The sequence below is a fragment of the Lampetra fluviatilis genome, chromosome 72, assembly GCF_964198595.1.
Source record: "Lampetra fluviatilis chromosome 72, kcLamFluv1.1, whole genome shotgun sequence".
NCBI lineage: Eukaryota > Metazoa > Chordata > Hyperoartia > Petromyzontiformes > Petromyzontidae > Lampetra > Lampetra fluviatilis.
The window spans coordinates 1,277,878-1,291,587 of NC_136346.1; the positions used below are offsets into that span (position 1 = coordinate 1,277,878).

At 48.1% G+C, this 13,710-nt stretch overlaps 1 protein-coding gene across 3 annotated transcripts in view; it reads left to right on the plus strand.

The window, feature by feature from the left end:
- The window catches only part of LOC144953119 (uncharacterized), a 65,811-nt gene extending 52,416 nt beyond the window's left edge, over positions 1 to 13,395 (plus strand). For 2 of the 3 annotated variants that reach the window (XM_078883665.1, XM_078883664.1), the window contains exons 2-3: positions 3,327 to 4,656; positions 8,575 to 13,395. In XM_078883665.1, coding sequence (XP_078739791.1) covers positions 3,337 to 4,656; positions 8,575 to 8,901 — 1,647 coding nt within the window. In that variant the 5' untranslated portion in view covers positions 3,327 to 3,336 and the 3' untranslated portion in view covers positions 8,902 to 13,395. The remainder of the gene's footprint in view (positions 1 to 3,326; positions 4,657 to 8,574) is intronic. The other variant, XM_078883666.1, reaches the window with a different exon arrangement.
- The last annotated feature ends 315 nt before the right edge of the window (positions 13,396 to 13,710 follow it).

A 13,710-nucleotide genomic window follows, 5' to 3' on the forward strand; every position in this document is an offset into this window, starting at 1 on the left:
TTAAGTTATGCAAATGTATACAATTATGCTAATGTATGCAGTTATGATAATTATGCTTATCTTCGTTGTCTAGGGTCGGATTATCAATCGGGATAATACAATTGGGATAATACAATTATTCTCGTTTTAACATTTACTGATTATGTCTTCGTGTTTTATGTCAGGTCTCCAAATTAAAATCTCACCGCAGGATACAGTTCTCATAATTGAGATTATTACGCATGAACTTAGGAAGGCACCACTCGGACTCTTTTGTGTTAAGCAATTTTAATTTCTAACCAAAAACATAACACTCTAATATTCGAACTCTTATGCTTGGAATTGTCAACACAGTACCCCTGGAGATGTTCTCATTGATCCGTACATTTAACCCTCAATGATTACATTGTCAACTGGGTAACAGAACATTCGATTAATTCCTCAGAGTAACGCGAGCATATACGGCGATAGGAAAACGTCCTTAAACATGCATGAGACGATATTCATACGAACGGCAATAAAGAAACATTTCCCGAAAGCAAAAGTATACGTCAATTAATTCATTGGCAAGATTATGCAATCAACGAATAATTCTGAACGACCGTATCCACGTAGCTCAATGGGCAGTAAATGCTTTTCATCTTATTCGTCCCGATATGCGTGTTGTGTGCATGTGTCTTCTTTGCCACTTGTTGACTTGGCGGATTACGCGATACGGAGTTCCTTGTGCTGAAAATACCTCGGATTCCCAGCAGGGCCGCTGGGACAGCGTGTGTGTGCGTGTGTAGCTGTGTGTACGTGTGTGTGTGTATTAAACACACGGCGCTCTTCCTCTTGGCGTTGCAGCTCTCTCCACTGCTGGTTGAGTTGGCGCGATGCTCGCCGTCGGCGGTGCGCGATGATTCCGTCGTCAGATAGCGCGCGCAGCTTGTCTGCTGGTCGCCGCTCCTCACTCTTGCCTTGGTTCCCAGCTGGTGCTGGTCGGTGTGTGTGTGGGTCGAACCCACGGCGCTCTCGCTGGCGCTGACACTCTTGCTCACGGGTGGCTGGTCAGGCTCTTTCCACTGCTCCATGCTCTCTCCTTGATCGTGCAGCTGCCAGCTTCACACGGACACCCGCCCTTACTTTAGGGCTGCGCTGGCTCAGGCTCTTTCCACTGCTCCGTTCTCTCTGGCGATGCACGATGGCTCTCGTCGCTCGTCTGCTGGTTACCGGTGCCGACACTCTTGCTTGGTGGCGCTGGTTGTGCGCTCTCTCTCCTGCTCCGTGCTCTCTGGCGATGCACGATTGCGCTTGCAGCTTGTCCTCTACTGCTGGTCCTGTGCGATGCTCGCTTGGTCGATGCTTGCCGCTTTCCACCCTTTCTCCAGGTTGATTGCTTGTCGTCGCTCGTCACTCTTTCTCTCTTGCTCTCTCCTTGATCGTGAAGCTGCCAGCTTCACACGGACACCCGCCCTTACTTCAGGGCTTGCACTGGGTCTGGCTCTTTCCACTGCTCCGTTCTCTCTCCTTGCTTTCGCCCTTGGCGTGCAGCTGCCAGTTTTGCACTGGCATTCAGTTCTGCCTCTCCCGCCCTCACTTCGGGGCTTCGCCTTGTCGTTGTTCAACTTTCGTGCTCTCCGCCCTTCTTCCAAGAGGGCTCCTGCTGTGAGCTGCTCATCGCTGGCTGGATCACTGACTCTCAAAACTTGTAAATTGTATTAGCACACCTCTTACACAACTCTGATAGCTTGGTACAATACAACTTATCGCAAACCCTCCATTCCACAAGTGACTCAAAACAGGATGAATGTAGAATAAACTTTCAGCGATACTCTTGTCAGTTCATGCCGAACTCAGCTCTTAACAACACATCGTCCCTTCTCTCCACGAGACACGACACCCATGGTTGATCTCGAGGCCATGCCCCGGAGTTTGCCCCTTTGCAAGACTGAATTGCATAATCTGTGTCGTTGGTTATATCTGAAATTCCCTCCCCTCTCTGTGCGTCTCTTGCGAGAGAAAAAAAAACAGATGCCCTCTGTCACCGTCCTCTCTCCGCGGCCGCTCCTGAATGCCCCCCCCCCTTCCCTTGATGACCCCGGACGGGCTGTTTTCCCTCTAAGTTTATGCTTGTTTGCATCCCCCCCCCCCTTCGTAGTGTTTGTTATCTCGAGGCCAGACACCCTTGATACGTATTTATGGCTGCCATGTGTTTGTGTCAAATTGTTGGAAGACAAAGGTGGCCGGGGAGGCTTTGATTCCATGGAATACATATGATCTGGTCTTGTGTGTGTTGGACCTATTTCTTGTATCTCTTGTGAGTGCCCCCCGGTCTAATATCGCGTGGTTATCATTTGGTTCATGTTTAACCAAGATTCGTAATGCCCCTCGTTGTTACCATTATTCCGAGGGTTTTGCCAAGCTTTGTTGTAAGTTTGTGTCACCAGGGATCGGTGTTTTATTTTGAGTTATATTTTGATATCCTGAGGCTGGAGATATAACCAAGCCCTCTCTTTCTTGACTACCAGAATGCACATTCCCTGGTTCTCTTCGTGAAGTTACATGGATAGAAAGATACAATACAAAATGATATACGAGTTGAATAAGGGTGAAATAAAATAAGTAATCATAAAGCCACTAATATAGACTGCAGTCTATAACGTCGATTTGTTCTTTTTGCCGAGTTTCAAACGTTTACCGTTAAAGAAAATGCGAGTTGTAACGTCCGTTTGTCTCTGCTATGTGCTCTGGAGATTTGTTTGTGAACTGTCCAAAACGTCCGGGGAGGTCATGTCATGTGGTCATCTGCCAGCCTGGAGATTTCCAGATAGTTGCTAACCCCTCTTTGACCCGAAGTTTGTTGTTTAATGTTTTTTTTTGACCTCCAGATGCTTGGTGTGGTTTGAGGGGTAGCGGAGTTGAGTGTTGGTTTCATTTATTTATTATTTAAGGATAAAAAAATGGGTCGAATTATTCTTAATATTAATTTTTGGAAAAGGTCTGTATATACAACACACCTCTAAGTTGCGATTGAACATTAATTTATGCATTTCTGCATAACACAAATAATATTGTTTTCAACACCTTTTGCTATGTCAACTGAATTTAGCTTTCATAAATATTCCTTTTGTAGCCAGACAGCCGAAATTTGTGACCATTTGCCCTCTCATTGTGTGCCATAACAGCACGTGTGATGAATTTGGGAAACTTTTTCACTATATCATGAATATATAAATAAGTATAGACGTGTAAGTCACGTGTGACTGTGTATATGCATTCCTCTGTGCCTCGATACTGACGTGTAGATGGTGTGGATATATTTTTTCTGTCTGCAACTGACGCTTCCTCTGTCGCTTCCTCTGCAGAATTGGTCTGATGGAGCAAAGGCACTCGGCGCAGCTCGGTGCGACAAGGCAACAATGCGACCGGTGTTCATACAGCACAGATCATCCTGGAAATTTGACACAGCACCAGAGAACACACACGGGAGAAAAACCATTCAAGTGCAGTGTGTGTGGGAAGGCGTTTGCACAGTCATCTGCTCTTGTAAAACACCAGAGAACACACACGGGAGAGAAACCCTTCAAGTGCAGTGTGTGTGGGAACGCGTTTGCACATTCATCTACTCTTGTAACACACCAGAGAACACACACGGGAGAAAAACCCTTCAAGTGCAGTGTGTGTGGGAAGGCGTTTGCACAGTCATCTGCTCTTGTAGAACACCAGAGAACACACACGGGAGAGAAACCCTTCAAGTGCAGTGTGTGTGGGAAGGCGTTTGCAAAGTCATCTACTCTTGTAGAACACCAGAGAACACACACGGGAGAGAAACCCTTCAAGTGCAGTAGGTGTGGGAAGGCGTTTGCACAGTCATCTACTCTTGTAGAACACCAGAGAACACACACGGTAGAGAAACCCTTCAAGTGCAGTGTGTGTGGGAAGGCGTTTGCACTTTCATCTGCTCTTGTAGCACACCAGAGAGCACACACGGGAGAGAACCCCTTCAAGTGCAGTGTGTGTGGGGAGGCATTTGCACATTCATCTGATCTTGTAGAACACCAGAGAACACACACGGGAGAGAAACCCTTCAAGTGCAGTGTGTGTGGGAAGGCGTTTTCAGATTCATCTACTCTTGTAGAACACCAGAGAACACACACGGGAGAGAAACCCTTCAAGTGCAGTGTGTGTGGGAAGGCGTTTGCACATTCATCTACTCTTGTAATACACCAGAGAACACACACGGGAGAAAAACCCTTCAGGTGCACTCCGTGCGGGATGGCGTTTGCACAGTCATCAAATCTTCATGTACACCAGAGAACACACAAGCATCAGAAGATGCACCAGGAGTGGAGTCTGAAATCAGCTTGTGAAAGTCAAAGTGCTACAATGAGCCCATCCCTCATCAAACAAGAACCGGAAGAAAATTCCAGCTTGGACACTTTTAAAGGTATCGAGGTGAAACATGAAGAGGTGAAGGTGAAATGTGAAGAAGTGATGGTGAAGAGCGAAGAAGTGAAGGTAAAATGTGAAGATGAAGATTCAACTCCAAAATCGGACCTTCGCATCGATGGAGGCCACGTGAAGCAGGAGGAGAATTCTGACTGTGAGGCAGAACGAGGCAACTCCCAGCAGTTTGTGGAAGTGGAGGTGTGGGTGGACTTCCTCCGAGACAATACCAAGTCAAATGGAGACCCGGTAGATATATAAGCCAGAGACGATGTCGCTCCAATGGATGCACCTTTGTCACAGGCCTTTAATGACAAGAATGTGAAGTTGAACACTCGGTTCCTAGATTCAATCTGCAGAAGAAGAGCGGCCAGTCTTTGTGGACCTGTGGATTGGGTAGATCTCTAACCAGGAGCGAGAGCCAATAAGCTCCCAAGCATTCGCTATGTTATCATAATTGCATTTATATGGTGCTTGCTTAATCGCTCAGCAATTCAGAGTGTTGTATCGTATTTAGTCTCAAACACTTGAAGAGCATCCCAAGTAGCAGCTGCCCCTGTGTGGCACAAGGTGGTGGCCTTGCACCGGCCTGCATGTGGACAAGAGCCTATCAGTAGGGGGCGATGGTTGATGTGGCATCTTGGTTGTGGAGTTTGTAGGTAATGTTTAGAATTTGCTAAATTTTGACTCAGATGCCAGCATGCAATGGCCGACTTATTTTGAATGGTGCATTAGTATGTTGTACATACACTGTTAAGTAGACGGTGCATATTTTTTAAATTAGCTTCTTGTTAATCGGATGTAACCTAATGCAGTATATTTCATTGCAGTAATTCAATTTTGTTAATATGCCTGTCAATAATTTTGAATGAATACTTGTCTGATTGTGTGCGTACATGTAACCTTTTGTCTATAAGGGTCAAACATTGAATAAGTGATGTTAGGACAAAGAGTGTGTTTTGGAAGTAGCCTTTCAGATAACTCAGGTGAGACCCGTTCTTCTTGTGATACAGGTCAAAGGGTATTTTTGTGATTTCGGGAAGCATCTCCCTCTGGAGCAACTCATTGTCTTTGAAATAGGGAGCACACTGATCATTCATCAATTACAAGGCATACCACTTAAAAGTTACACGAAGAGGAGATACATTCTCTACAACACGAATTATAATTTGGTATTACGTGTTGACACAAATTTCGTCTAACTAGGACTAGAAATGCTCCTTACTGATTAACATCTGGATGTTTGAAGTTATCAGTTGAAGCAAGCCCGGCTGCTGTTGAGACGCTGTGCACCAATTAGGGTCCACAGGTGGCTTGCACTGAATCAATGACGCACTCCCAGAAGTCTGTTGCTAGTTATAGTTCTGTTAAACATTCCTTTGTTTTGTGGAGAGATCGATAAATAAAAGATGTCGTGTCTGCTGATCTGCTTTATTAGGCCGTAAGGTGAACTAGGAAAAAGTGGCTAGAAAATGATTTTCGTTCCCACACCTGGGAACTACTTTTTAAATGATTTTTTTCATAGACAAAACCATTTTCGACTTTATGTTAAAAGTTCTCCGCAAAATACCCTGCAGTTTTTTTTTCAAAATCCATAAATGTATATAATTGTGAATTGGAAAAAACGAAAATCTTATGCTGCTGGTTTTGTTTGTAACCTTATTTATATACATTTTAGCAACACCAAATATCTCTCAAACTGACACTTATACATGTACCTAAACACTTGAGACAGGTTTTGGTGCATTATATACTCAAGTGTGAATGTCGATCATGAAATATGGCACATTTGTAGAAAATATGCTTCAACTTCATGGATTGGCATTAAGCAAAATTAAACATAAACATTTTAAATTTAGCAAAACTGTGATGTTTTGTACATCAAAATTTTCAGTAGGTACTGTGTAATCACAGAAAGATACAAATATAAGCACACTTTGGCCCAAGTTGGCTGAAATAACTCGAAATGCTACACTGTCCACTTGTTTTGGAATGCTGCCAAAAAAAATTACAATTCTACCACAGATTCTTTACAGCTCAAAATCACCTTAAATTATAACACAGCGCATATTTACTCATTGGTATCATCCCTATCACTATCAGAGCCATCATCCCATGTAGGTCTTTCTTCTGTTTCCTGTAAAACATTTGCACAATTTTGACACCGACATAAATCAGTACAAGACAGTCTTGCAGACATACAGGAACATCTTCCAGTCTCACATTTGCTATGCTTGCAACTGCAGTGGACTGCCTGCAACACACTTTCAGGGGCAGGATTTCTAGTCAACCAGGTCACTGTTAACTCACCATCATCGAGGTGCCATCCATTGCCAACGGGTGAAGGGGCACACATTATACCTTTTCAGAGAATGTCTCATTATGGCTGCTTGGTAGTTTGCCCTTTTGCAGTGTTGGTACAGGGTGTCACTTGTCGGGGGCATGGATAGTTTTGGAACAGCTGACGATGCCATACAGAATGCTTTATATCTTGCATCGTTCACATTTTCGGCAGATGACTGGCCATACAGGTGGCACACATATGTGCAAAGTAGCTCAAAGGTAGACTGGTCTAGGTTAAAATTGCTACCCAGATTTGTAAAAGCAGTCAGATATTCCTCTTTCTCACAAGCAACAGAAAATGCCTTTATTTTGCCTTTGTCATAAAAGGCACTTGTAGAGTCACAACCTGAGAAGGTATGGATCCCAATAAGTGCCAAACAGACACTTGTGCCAAGAGCTGACGACACCTTAGCTAAGTCAATGAGCCTTAATTCTAGATTTGAAGCTTTCGTGACTGCAAGGATTCATACTCTTAGTTCTTTTGGTAAAGTCACGTCGGTGAAAATGAAATTAAAATTAATAAAAAAAATAAAATCACGACGTTTCGGAGGCAACACAAGCTTCCGTCTTCAGGTGAAACTCAGATTTTTTTGCTGTGACAGTTTTACCTGAAGACGGAAGCTTGTGTTGCCTCTGAAACGTCGTGATTTTGTTGTTTTTATTTTTTATTAATTTTAATTTCATTTTTACCTACGTGACTTTAACGAAAGAACTGAGAGTATCAATGAGCCTTGTTTTATTGCAAACCCCGTGAAAAAATACAACCTACATGGTAAATCTGGCTGCAGACTTAAAGCAATCACTGCCACATTAGTATCAGGGCTCTTGATGACTACAGTTTGATGTTCCTGTGCAGCATGTTGTGCATGTAAAAACACCCCGGTGTCACATTCTTCATGATCACATGTCAGATCTTCAACAGCACTGAGAGTATGTAAACCCACCATTACAGTCACGCAGTGACACAGGTCTCCATGTGCTTTGTACAAGCTTAAGTCCTTTCCCACAGTGGTAAGATCAGCCTCTCGCCACACAGCATAGAGGAATTCTGCCAGTGCTTCTTTGTTTGTTCCATCTGATAGAAACTTTTTCCATTGTGTTGGTGTCTTCTGATCCCGTCCATAAATTTTCACCAGTTTTGTACCACCACCAGCTCTACGTGACCGTTCCATTCAGACGCTGTCTCCCCGACAGACCTGGTCTTTACCTGAGGACGGCTGCTTGCGTTGTGGCCGGAACGTCATGAGAATTATTTTATTATGTTTTATTTTTATTATGTTTTATTTTTATTATTTTATTACTTCCCTTCTACGTGACTTTACCGAATGAACCAAGAAGATGAATCCCTGCAGTCACGAAAGCTTTAAATCGAAACGTTCTAGGGTTTTAATACTCCTTTTTGGATACTGGTCAATCACAAAGTCTATCCGTGTACAGTTGTGTATCAGAGCAAGTTTGACTATGTATTGCAGTATGGTCTCTGCAAGCTCCCCAAAGGTACTTGGTATTGACCGAATGGCTTGAATGACTGCCATGCCATCAAAGAGAATAGCTCCATCTGTCGGAACTTTGTCAACTAAACAGTCTCCACCTTTGGTTTCCAATAAATCCATAAGAGTTGATTTGTTTGTTTTAGCAAGTGAACCATCAGCACTGCCTAAAGGATATGACACGGTTCCCAAGGAGTAAGACAGAATATCCCGCAGGTCAATTTGTCTACTTTGACCTATGACGAGTAATCTGGAGAATAGTTTCTTGTCGGCACGTAGAATCACTTCCTTGCCTGCTGTAGATTTCTTCTTTGTCTTTGCTTGGTCACTAAAGGTCTTCAGTTTTTGTGTGGCCTCGGGATGCCGGGCTCCTCGGCAGCGTGGTGCGACGCCTCGCCAGGACGTCGCGCCTCGACCCAAGTCTCCCCAGCAAAATCCGGCGAGTCGTGGCACCCCACATGATTGGCCCACACACACACCTGCCACTCACTCACACACCGCAACTAACGGGGGTCAGAAATTATCCATTGTCACGCCAAAACGTACCTCCGGGGGGTGTGCGGTCCAACCGACCCAGTGGTCCGAGTTGGCTCATCGTGTTGTTGCCGCGTCGTCGGGGTCGTCAGTTGTTGTGGGACATATTGATGGGGTCGAGGTATGAGTCTTGATTGATACGGGAGCATCGGCGACTATTGTGTCCGATTTGATTTACAACATTCTCCCCATTCAAAGTCGTCCCTTGCTCCCTGTTGATGTCCCATGTTACGCTGCTAATGGGGGTTCGTTGGGCATTATCGGACAGATCCGCGCGCAAATTTGTATTGGGGACATTAAATTATCCGGCCCGATATTGGTCTCCTCCTCGCTGGCGGTTCCGTGCCTGTTGGGGACGGATTTCTTGGCAAAAATGCCCATTCATATACTAATCGACCAAGGATGCATTGAACTCCCGTCAGGGCGACGTATGGCCTTTTTGTTATCCCCCGCTACCACTGTCCATGCGGCGTTTGCAACGGTACCGGCGCTGGTCGCGAGGACGGTACGCGTACCGCCGGGAGCTCAAATGCTCGTACCTCTTAGGCTGCGCCGGCCGTTTGCGGAGGGCGTCGGGGATCGGGGGGTTCTATTGGGACCATCGAGGGCCGGGGTCAATGGACCCGACTTGGTAGCGGCCCAGACCCTGGTAAAAGGGAACGAGGACCCCTTCATCGCGGTCCTCAATGTGGGGTCGCGAACGGCCGTGGTTCCTCAGGGGACCGTGCTCGCGCACGCGACGCCGGTGCCTCGTGAGGAACCGGTTGTTGCTCAGGTGAGCGCCGGTTCGCCCTTGCTACCGCATTCAGATCGTGATGAGGGGTGGCTCGATGCGCTTTGCGCGGGATCGGTGGACCTGTCCGGTCCACAGCGTGAGAGACTTCGAGTCCTCCTTCGCGAATTTTCAGACGTTTTTAGTCTAAATAAATACGATATTGGCTGTACTAAATTGCTGAAACACCATATTGACACGGGTGACAGCGCGCCAATCCGCCAAAATCCCTTTCGGTTAAGTCCCGCCGAAAAGGAGCATGTTAAATCGGCCGTTGACGACATGCTAGCTGCGGATATCATATCGCCTTCCACCAGCCCTTGGGGCGCGCCGATCGTTCTGGTTAAAAAACACGACAGATCATTGCGCTTTTGTGTGGATTTCCGTCGGCTTAACAAAATTTCTGTAGCCGACGCATACCCGCTTCCCCGGATGGATGAATCGCTTGATGCCCTGGCAGGGGCGCGATTCTTCTCCACATTGGATTTAATGTCCAGGTTCTGGCAGCTCCCTCTGGATGACGAATCAAAACCGAAAACTGCTTTCCGTACGCTGCAGGGCCTTTTCCAATTTAATCGCTTGCCGATGGGATTACATTCCACGCTGGCAACTTTTCAGCGATTAATGGAATTGGTTCTGGCTGGCTTGCAGTGGGATTCGTGTCTGATTTACCTAGACGATGTCATCGTCTTTAGTAGAACATTCGAGGAACACCTCCAGAGGTTGCGTGCCATTTTTCTCAAGATGCGGGCTGCTAATTTGAAGTTCAAGCCCCAGAAGAGTTTCTTGCTCCGCGAATCGGTGCGCTATTTGGGTCACATTGTGGGCCGTTCAGGCATTGCCACTGATCCCGCCAAAACGAAATGTGTTAGCTCCTGGCCGACTCCCACCTTGGTGGGTGAGGTCAGGAGTTTCATCGGATTCGCATCATACTACCGCCGGTTTGTCGCTGATTTCGCTACCATTGCAAAACCCTTACATGCCTTGACAGCTAAGGGGGTCAAATTTCATTGGGGTAAGGAGGAAGACGCTGCTTTTCACTCGCTCCGGGACGCCCTAGTCGGGGCTCCGCCATTGAGTTACCCCGATTTTACAAAACCCTTCTTGCTCGATACAGACGCAAGCAACACGGGCATCGGGGGCGTTCTCTCCCAGGTTATTGGGGGCGTGGAACATGTGGTTGCGTACGGCAGTCGGGTGTTGTTTCCGGCGGAACAAAGATACTGCGTTACCCGTAGGGAACTATTGGCAATCGTGTACTTCATTCAACAATACCGCCCATATCTGTACGGTCGGCGTTTCACCGTCTGCACAGATCATGCGGCGCTGCAGTATGCTTTGCGGGTTCAACAGCCATCGGGACAATTGTCTCGATGGTTGGAAATCCTTCAGGATTTCGATTTTGCGACTACCTATCGTAAGGGCATTCGCCACACCAACGCGGACGCTCTGTCCCGGTTACCACCCACCTCTGAGTGCGCTTGCCTTCTGGGTTCAGGGCGTTGCAGACCTCCGAATGTCAGCTCTAATTCGGTTTTAGCAGCCGCCGCTGATGCGCCTTGCGTTGCCGGTCCTATCGAGCAAGAAGGGAGGGATTCCTTGCTGGGGTTGTCGGTTGCGGAGTGGGGGCGCCTCCAAATGGAGGACACCTCCCTCCTCGCTTTGCGCCGTCGCATCGGGGGAATTGTGCAGGGGGGTGAAAATGTCGACTCCTGGGGGTTGGTCCAGGGCCTTCTCATGCACTGGGATGGCAAATCCCGTCGACACCGGCTGGTGGTGCCTTCTGCGTTGCGGGGGAGGGTCGTGTGGGCTGCGCACGAGCGACCCCTCCACTTAGGGACCCACAAAACCCTTGCCACACTCCAACTAGATTTTTCATGGCCGGGCATGGCAAGGGATGTGGAGGACCTGTTGGAGTCATGCACTCAGTGCGCACAAAGGAAGCCACCAGCCAAGGGGTCTAACCCACCCTTACAGTCCGTAAAAGTTTCCCGAGTTAACGAGCTCGTTGCACTAGATATTCTGGGCCCATTCCCCGCTACGCCTAGGGGGAATAGATACCTGTTAACCGGGGTAGAATATTTTACGAGATGGCCTATGGCCTGGGCCCTCACCAATCAGTCAGCAACAGCCATCGTGTAGGCCTTTGTCCAGGGCTATGTCCTCGACAAAGGTGCTCCCGAGCGACTGCTGACCGATCAGGGTAAAAAATTTTCGGGGAAGCTTCTCCACGAGGTGTGCGAGCTCCTGGGAACGAAAAAGATTCGTATCTCCCCATATCATCCGCAAACGGACGGAATGGTGGAGCGGCTGCATCGGACCATCACGTCCATGCTGTCCCAGCAGGTGTCTGAATCCCAGACCGATTGGGACCTTCATATCCCGGGGGTTTTGGCAGCATACAGGATGGCTCCCCATGCGGCGACCGGGTTTTCGCCCTTTTTCCTAATGTATGGCCGCGAGCCTAACCCACCTGTTCCGACTCAGCTGCGGATCTCCACGCCGCATAGTAAATCCAAATTGGCCGAACATGTGAAATTCAACGTCGCTAAATTGACAGAGGCGCGGGAGGCGGCCATGCAGAACTCTGAACTCCGCCAGAAGGCAAATGAGAGGCTCAGGCTGGCTCGGGTGCACGTGCTTCAGTGGAAGCCGGGTGACCAGGCGTGGTTGCACTGTCCCCAAATCCCGCTAGCAACCTCGTCTAAACTGGTGCGGCCGTGTCGGGGGCCCATGGAGGTGGTGCAGGTTTTGCGCCCACAATGTGTGCGTATCCGATGGGGGAAACGTCGGTGGTTTGTGCACCCCTCCAGGTTAAAACTGTTCGTTGCACCCCATGTTCCTACTTCACACACGCGTGGCCAATCATGTGAGGGGTCCACCGACTCCCGGAGTACGACTTCTCTGCTGTCATCTGACTTAACACCGTCTGTTCCACCTCCAGGCGCACCAGGAGTGACACGCTCACGACCGCCAACCCCTCCCGGGGGGGTCAGGGGTCACTCTGCAGCGGAGCCGGACACCCTCACACCCGGACTGCTAACAACCGCCACTGGCCAAACCAGAGGGGTCCCTTGTGACGGCCCCGCTGCAAGGACGCGCGCCAGAACGCGTAGACTTTTGTGAGGCCGGCCGCCAACGCGACCCTTGCGAGCGACCGCCCTCGGTTCTTGTATATATGTTGTTTTTACGGGATGGGGTATTTATTCGGTCGGGGTGCGTCGTGTTGGTTTGTTCTTCTTCTTGTTGTTGTTGTTGTTGTTAAACATTTGTGAGGCACACACGGGTTCAAAGGGGGGGATGCATCTTTATTGCTATTTTGTTGCAGCCGGGACGGCTGCGAGCTGTACAGGGGGGGGGTGATGTAGAGCCGTTGTAGCCGTTCTAGACGGCCTGATTTAGACTTGCCGCGGGTGGCAAACAAACACAATGGGCGTGGCTACGTCGGTATGCGGAGCAGGTGCTCGCAGCGACGTCCTCGCCGTACGCTGGGATCCCCCACAGCCCCTCCCCTCGGGGGGAGATGGCTATTTAAGGCGATGAGCCGAAGGGCTCTGGGTCTAGTGTTAAGCTGTAACCAGTGAAGAAAGAAGACCAGCTAGACCGGCCCTGGAACTCCCTGGGATCGCTGTCCTTTTAAGGACCGACCAGGCAAGCCAGCGGCGTGGCCCCCAGAGCCCAGAACCGACGCTCTTCTAAGAGCGGGGTCTGGGTATTCGGGGTGCCGTAACCTAGGTGTAAGCTAGCTGTGAGCTAGGCTGTTGTGTTCCGTAGCTAGACGGGTGAAGGTGCCGATACCCCTTCAGTTACTGTAAGCTTCCGAGTTACGTGCTGGTGTTAATAAATAAGCGTGTGCCTCCAACTACGTGTCAAGTCTCCCTGGAACCATACTACACAAGTATTGTAGGAACCTTCTTTGAGAATCCCTTTGGTATTTTGTCTCTGCCTTCTACTAGTTGAAGTTGGGCAAGGCTAGTGTCTAGACTGACAACTGTGTCCCATGCTGCACAATGTCCTAGTCTATTTAGAAGTGACACAATTTGTGATGAACCTGTTAAATGGCGAACCGTTAGACTAAGACACAATGATTTAGGGGTCTGCCTCCGACCCTTAGATGCAAGATACACAATGTCTTGACAGATAGATATCACTTTTAGGGTCAAA